General features: G+C 35.5%; 1 protein-coding gene across 2 annotated transcripts in view; it reads right to left on the bottom strand.

The window, feature by feature from the left end:
* LOC117167474 overlaps positions 1-7,771 on the bottom strand; it is a 32,774-nt gene that overhangs the window by 17,859 nt on the left and 7,144 nt on the right. For both annotated transcript variants that reach the window (XM_033352442.1, XM_033352443.1), the window contains exons 2-4: positions 2,378-2,824; positions 1,718-1,954; positions 850-1,047 (exon numbers count right to left, since the gene is read on the bottom strand). In XM_033352442.1, coding sequence (XP_033208333.1) covers positions 850-1,047; positions 1,718-1,954; positions 2,378-2,764 — 822 coding nt within the window. In that variant the 5' untranslated portion in view covers positions 2,765-2,824. The remainder of the gene's footprint in view (positions 1-849; positions 1,048-1,717; positions 1,955-2,377; positions 2,825-7,771) is intronic.

Genomic DNA, 7,771 nt, shown 5'->3' with positions numbered 1-7,771 from the left:
ATAAAATGCGGATCGTTGTTAAAACTAGCGTTTTTCGTCCTGAGTACATACTGCACATAATATTTACATTGCTTTTAGAATCGGATTTACTCTTTTTTCACACAATTACACAAATATTATTTTTAAGTTCTTTTATTATTAATGTTCCTAATTCAGAGAAAATTAACAAAAATGTTACAATTTGTGATACAAATTCGTAACAAATAAGTTTCAATGGATTGCAATGTTCAGTTTCGAAATAAAATCAATACAAATAATAGTTCTTTAAACAAATATTTGAGACGAACTAAAAAGGAACAATTTACGACGAGAGCAAAGAACTGAATACTGAAATATAAGATTTTTTAGATTTTAATTTTATCACAAATATTTTGCATACATTTATTTTTTATGATTTAGTAATTATTCACTTGTAAATTGCTTTAGATTATCTTTCTCGTGAATTTTCAGCACGGTACACGCAGTTATCAACATTAAGATCCGCGCCGTGTACCAGATCACGAACAATATAATTGGTAAAAAGTTATTCTAATTATTTCCAGTGCTCAAACTTATTTTCGATCATCCTCTTTTTAATGATACGCAAGGTTTTACTCCTTTCTCAGAGTGATCCGCATTTAGAACCTGGGTCCAAATGTGGATCAAAATCATACCTCGGAAAAAATGTTTCCAAAATGTTAAAAAAAGTTTTTTGAAATTCGACCATTTGCATTTTGCATTGCAAAAGATTATTTTAACATTTTCTGCAAAATATATGCAATTTTGATTATAACTGTATTTTTAAACACATTTTTTTTCAAACCTGATCCACACTTAGTTCCCTAACCCTATTTTTAATTAAAACTATACCTGGTTGTAACGTTTAGGAGTATTCCGTGCTCTCCTTTCGAAAGGACTCATCTTGCGAGCGCCAGTTCCAACTGGAGGTTCGTGATGATTTGTCTCGTGGACTGTCAAACTTTGTCGAATATCAGCTGTGAAGTTGCAAACTTGACACTGAAAAGCCCCACCTCCTCCATGATTTCGAGTATGTCTATCTAAATTCCACTGTAAATATTAAAATGATAATAAACTGAATCGATCCCACGTAATAACACTCTTTACAAAATGCAATAGGTTTATTTAAAGTCATATCGGATACATCGTCGTACGTTAAATTTCAATAACTTTACAAGGAAAAAAAAGCATTATCCTACATGGAAATATTATTTTTTAAACAGTAACCAATTTTTTTATCTTTTCGCTATTTTAACAACACAAACATGCTTATCGCCGCTATAATTCTATTTGTTTCACAATTATCTCTTTTTTGCCAGACAGAAATACAGTAAAAAAGAATACCAAAAATTGTTACACCTTAATATTTTTGTAACTTAAATTTTGCAAACAATTTTGTGAATTGAGAATGGCAATGTCTATTCGAAATTCAGAATTTAATCGTTTTTTTGATGCTATTATACAGGTTATGACTTCATTTTTTATTTAAATCAACCCAAATAAACTTGCAGCATTGCCACTCTTTGATTGGGTATCAATACTTCTGTTTGCCCTCTTTTATTTTTTACACAAGAATGAATTTGTTTTTTATATTCTCATTTGGAAATTTTAACACTTGTAACCAATTGACACTCTCTCAAACGCGCTCTCTACCTTCCACTAATATCCGATTATATCTTGTTTTTGACAAATATTTGAAACGAAATTATTGCAAACAAACCTTGTAGGGAGTCCGAAAGTCGCAAGTGTCACATTTGATCATCGGCATTGAATGATATTTAACGTGTTTTGTGTAACGAGCTCGAACGTGGGTCACATAATTACATTTTACACAACGGAAGAATTTCCTTTTTAGATGATTCGCCTTGTGATGAGCTTCAAGGCTTTGTTGTGAAGATGCCATGTGAGAACACATAGGACATTTTAAGGATGGTTTGTTTACAGCTTCTACAATTTCCTAAAAATTAAGAACATCAAAGAATTTTTAGTTTTTCTGTCATCAAATTTCTTTTATTCAATAATATATTTAAAAAGCTTTTTGATTGATTTAAATTTGTTTAAAAATAAATTGCCGATCTTGCTCTAAATGCATTTTGTCATACAGAAATAAATATATTTTCGAACCAGCTCTTTTACATCAAAATTAGTTATTCTCTATTTAAAAATCCTCGTGTTATTACGGACTCGCGAATTTCTTTGAAGAATTAAAAAATATGGTCCAAAAATAATATGAAGATTTTTTCAATAGGAAATCCTACACTGTTGAATTTTAAATCCCCCAATCAAGTAAACAAAGCTTTCCATTTTTTATATAGTTGTCGCAATTGAGAAAAATAAATAATGTTAAAAAATAAATAAATTACTCTAAATTTTAAATCACCTTTGGTTTCTTATTATCATGTTCATTTTTAAGATGCTGCATATAGAGCTTGAGGGTTGCGTATTTTTTGGGAGGTTTGCACATCTTGCATTCGTACTGCTTATCATCCTCTTGGGAATCTCGCTCAGCAACATCCTTGACATCTTTCTTACTAAGAGATTTTCGAACACTTTCTCCAGGACTGTGTTCACTCCCTGAATTAGTTTCGGATCCTTGATCCTTGGAACGTCGTCTCCTGGGGCTCGAGGTCTCCTCGGGAGCCTCTTCTTCATCTTTGCCATCTTTGTTCTTAACCTCTGCTCTCCTGGGTGACGTCTCGGGCTTCGCCTGCTGTTGTTGTTGAGGCCTCGGACGCAGTGCGCGCAACCGCGGAGATCTTTCCGACATTTTCAATTTTTCCAACGTGTCCTCGTCTCAACGGCTCAAGAACTACTGTATCATTTGCACCTGATAAGGATATAAAAAATTACATGGTCGAATTCCAAAAACGAAGTCTACGAACGAAACACGCGATCCTCGACAGACAGTACTGCCTGTCCCTACCGCAGCCAAACGCAGACGATGAAACATGAACCTCGAAACGAACTGAAAGAGCAGAGCAGAGCACGGAGCTTCCGCCACGAGAGGCTCGTCGCTACTCCGATTTAATCGCGTGATACTTTTACTCCACAGACTCAGACTCCTACCTACCTACGATATTCACTACGATTGCACTTTTATGTAATCGCGCAGCCACCTCCTGTAGGGTTGCCAACCGTCTGGAATTGAGGCAAAATTTTCTACACGATAAGCCGATAAGAGTGAGTGGAGTAAGGAGAGCTTGATAATCTAGTTCCAGGAATTCAGTAGGTTGGCAACCCTACTGTACAGATTCCTCAAGTTGGAAAAATCGGATAGAAGGGGTTTCATCGAAGGGATACATAGATATAGAAAAAAATAATAAATTGAAAGGGCAGATAAAGAACCTGCTGAAGAGAAGAAAAAAAATCACCATTTTTTAATTTTACGGTATATAGGGGCTGTAGTTGCGTTATGTAAAGTCTTTTGTGTAGGGGGGCGGCGGAGCGAAATCCTTATTTAGGCTGTTTTACGAGGGGGATGTATGGTCAACTAAATACGTAAGATGTTTTCAAGACTAACGAATCGTTAAACACTTAGAAGTAAATAAGCATACTTTATAGTAAGAAATCGCCTAGAATTATCGCAACCCAGATTGAGGAGCTTCCCTAAAAATATATTATGACCATAAAAAATCTGATTTCAGATAAGACGAGCAAATTTACAAGGACCAAAATTTACAAGTGACGAAAATTGGGCCCCTTGGTTTATGGAAACACCCTGACAAAGATGATTTAATTAAATACAAAAAGCAGAATTAAAAACGTAGGCTATATTTCCAATTTAAATCCCTGAGTCTTGGCCATTTTGTTTAGTGCATTTTTGTCGCTGGAAAGTTTTCAAGCATACTCGAAACAATCCTTCTCCCATTTACACAGGTAATAGAATTTTTTCTGAAAACAAGGGTGGATTAAATAGGAAATAGCATCAAAGATTTCGAATTACAGGATTCTTTTCGATCCACCCTGATGAATATGAGCTAAATTTATGAATATTTAAGTCAATCAAATTACATCCAACTCTCGCTCTTTGTCCTCCCATTCTCGACATTCCTAGAACTTCTGGCCCACGCAGTTTCCCAGGGAGCAAGGCGAAAGCGGTTGACACTGTCGTCTCGGAAGGGCCGCAATGCGCAAGTACTTAGTCCAGTATTTTGCGTAATATCGTGCATTCTAATTGGAAATGGTTCAAGCGGCCCTGACTGTTTAAGTTTCGACCCCCCCCCCCCCCCCTCCCGAATTCAGTCCAAAGCTATTCTATGGAAAACCACCGGCACTGATATGAAAGCGAAAGTTTGGTGTACTGGAAAATTATAGGAAAAAATATGAATTTCGGGATGTTTTTCGTTGACAAACACATTTCGACAACTGAAATAGTTTAACTGATTTGTCAACAACTCAAACTATCTGTTGACTTGTCAACTCATACTCTTTGAGGAACTGAGAACACCCAAAAAATGCCATATCTATTTCAAATATTTTGGTAGAAAAATGTGTTTTTTTTTTTTAAACAAATGGAAATTGTTTTAACAATTAGAAATATCTTTATACGGTGGAATGTGGAATACGCGTTTTAGGTAAATGCGTACCATATACAATATTTTAATATAGTCGTTGAACGGTCCCTAAAACTATAGGATATATCAGACAATAACAGAATTACTTTATTATTTTACGATTAAACCAAATCCCTTTTGATGTAAGCGTAAGTCATTCGGTTCTAGTCGGGGAGCATCTTTTTCAAATAAGAAAAATGAACGAGGGAAGTGTATGTTTCAAAAATAAAATAAACATACACAAACTTCTTGATAATCAAATAGTAAGATCCATACTCATGTTCACTTAGTATAGGTCTCCACGAGGGCTCATTAGTTTCCAAAGGCTTTCAATTCATTCGTGACCTGGCATACTTCTTTAGCTTCCTTTACGTCCATACATTTTTTCATGCAAGCTCTTGAGCTTAAATCGCTTTTTATACCTTTCGAACTGAGGGTATCATTCTCACATTCCCACCATTCTTTCGCCGGTCTGCCTCAAAATACTTGCTTCGTCAGTCGTTCTCATTTCACGTACCATGAATTTTGAATTGATCATGGAATTCATATTTCACGCAGGATTAATTTGTAGTTACCATGATGGTTTATATCAAATCTAGATGCGAACTTTTTGTGAAACATTATTGCAATGAATAATTCGAAATCGAGGTCCGTGAAAAGGTACCCTATAAGTAAGAGGAATTTTTTTCATGGCGCCTCTATTGAGACTTCGAGTTTCGGTACCTGTATAGAGCGGGTTGAAACGCCATGTTTGCATCCCTAGGGTTGAAACATTTTGTCTTCGAGTTTCAGTACCCGTAGAGCGGGTTGAAACACAGTGTTTGCATCCCTAGGGTTGAAACATTTTGTTTCAGCTCTACGGTAGACATGTAGGTAGGGTCTACATACCTCAACTCGAATTTTCAATAGATTTGCTATGAAAAATAATATGCATTACCAGGAATGTAACACAGCGATAGCTGCGTTTCATCCCTTGTAATGCAACATACTATTACGTTCAGCAGAACTATTTTTCTTCTTGACTAGTGAAGTCAAACCTAAATCGATACGAAGAGTCAGCCCGCGCAAGTACACACGTGGATCCATGTCACATAAACCAAATAGATGCGAAGTTATTAATTTAATTTTTCAATTTAGAACAGAATTCTTAGATTTGCAAACTTTTCATTTCGTAAAATGTAAATAATCTCAATCAACGAAAGGGTTTTTCAGAATCATACTTTTTTCTGTGTAATGTTTGTGTGTCTGTAATACAAAAAAATTGCCTGAGCCAACATTATCACAGAAATTTAATACGTATGTTCTGTAATCATTCTGGAATAATGCTATATCAGTTCCAGAACTGTTATGTAACACATATAGAACAGTCTTATACTATATAATACAAATAAAATATTTTATACGTACGGATCACAATCGAGTCGCTACTTTGGTCTAAAATGTAAAGAAAAGCCCCCTGACCATAAACGTCTAGGGCACTTTTTCGAAAAGATGGTCGTTAATTTTTTAAACCAAGTTTTTAACTAGGTTTTTTAAAACAAATAAATTATCTGTGAAAAATAATATTCTGTGAAATTGAAATGAAAAATTGATTAAAAAAACACAACTGGTTTTTCAAGGCACGTACTCCACAGGTAGATGAAATTTTCCGTTCGAACTAAATATTTTGTTTATAGAAAAGTATCACTTGCAAATGCGTAAATTTTATTGGAAACTTATTTGTTTATACCGATGTAACTTGAAAACGGCTAATTGCAGACAAAAAATGTAAAATAAGAAAAAGACTTGTCTTGGTGTAGGAAAATATGTCTTCGTCATGTCCCAGAGGGAAAAAAGATATTGTCATCCTGACGAATTCCCGAAGAAATCATGTACGACGTCCATGGCAGTTCAATTGATTTCGTAAAGACGTCTCATGTCCAAAGGACGTCATTAAGACATGAGACGTCTGTGGAGCACCAATTGGTCTGACATAGATGTCTTAGGGACATCATTACGACTTCGTCAGGATGACAATGTCTTTTTTGCCCACTATGGGGTGTTTAAATATATTATTCCATGTTCTTTGATAAACAATATGTTTTCGTTTGCATTAATGGAATTTCAATGGCTAATTTTTGTATTTCATTTGTTCTAGAAAACATTATTGTAACAGTGTTCCAGGACTTCGACATAACACGCAGTTGCGTCACAGTTCTACATCAAACTTTGAACAAATGTTATAGAACGTATGTAATTTCTTAGTTCTAGATCAATTATGGTTTGTTCTAGAAAACATTCGTAACAGTCTTCTAGAAAATTGACATAAAACCGCTACAACACAATACTATAGAATAAGCATGGAACAAATGTTTCGGAATATCTGTGATCAGTTTGTTCCAAAACAGTTCCATAACAACGTTTACAGAATGCTGCTGGCAAATAGATCTAGAATAGTTCAGTCAAAATAGTGACACAATGTTGAAGAACACTGTTATCTTTTTGTTGTATAACAGTTCCGTCACTAAATTGCAAAAATATTGTTATAGAACCCTGTTCCTTTTTTGACTTAAATCAGTTACAGAACGTCTTTTCTGGGTTATAGGTATATACAGGTCAGCCTCTCAATACGAAACCGTATTTCTCCAGCTTTGAGTTACGAAGCTGCCCCCGCTACGATACCCTTTCGCTCGCTGAGTAGTGTAACCCGACACCGTATCGTCTTTGATGACTAGTAGAGGGGATAGTTCAATTCGCGGAAATGTTTTCTCCCCAGATTCTTATTGAATGGCCGACCTATACAGAAAGATACGTATTGCACAGTTCGCTCTCTGAATAGTGCCGGACATGGGCTGGTAGGGGAGCGTTTTTCGTGGAACTCGGCTTCTCCCACCCTTGGCACGTGGAAGTGCCATTGTATTCGCGTCCACTCTCTCTGAATTGTGCCGGTCATCAGTTTTCTTTTTTTCCCCACAAGTACGAAGTGTACATGTTTGGTTGTTTTTTTTATCGACTTTGAGTCAACAAAAACGAGTCGAATTTGTACAAGCCTTTATTTGGTAAATATTTGATTAATTATTTGTGCTATAAACCATTAATCTGGTAGATATTCTATTTTCGTACATATATTTGAGTGTCATTATTCAGGGAGACTGGATATTGAAATGCCGGCACTTGAAGCGATAGCGGGGAATGCGTTCGAGCAAGAATGAGGAGAAATGGCACTATTCAGAGCGGCATTA

This window comes from Belonocnema kinseyi, chromosome 2 (assembly GCF_010883055.1).
Source record: "Belonocnema kinseyi isolate 2016_QV_RU_SX_M_011 chromosome 2, B_treatae_v1, whole genome shotgun sequence".
NCBI classification, from domain to species: domain Eukaryota; kingdom Metazoa; phylum Arthropoda; class Insecta; order Hymenoptera; family Cynipidae; genus Belonocnema; species Belonocnema kinseyi.
This window is presented reverse-complemented; position numbering and strand designations above follow the sequence as displayed.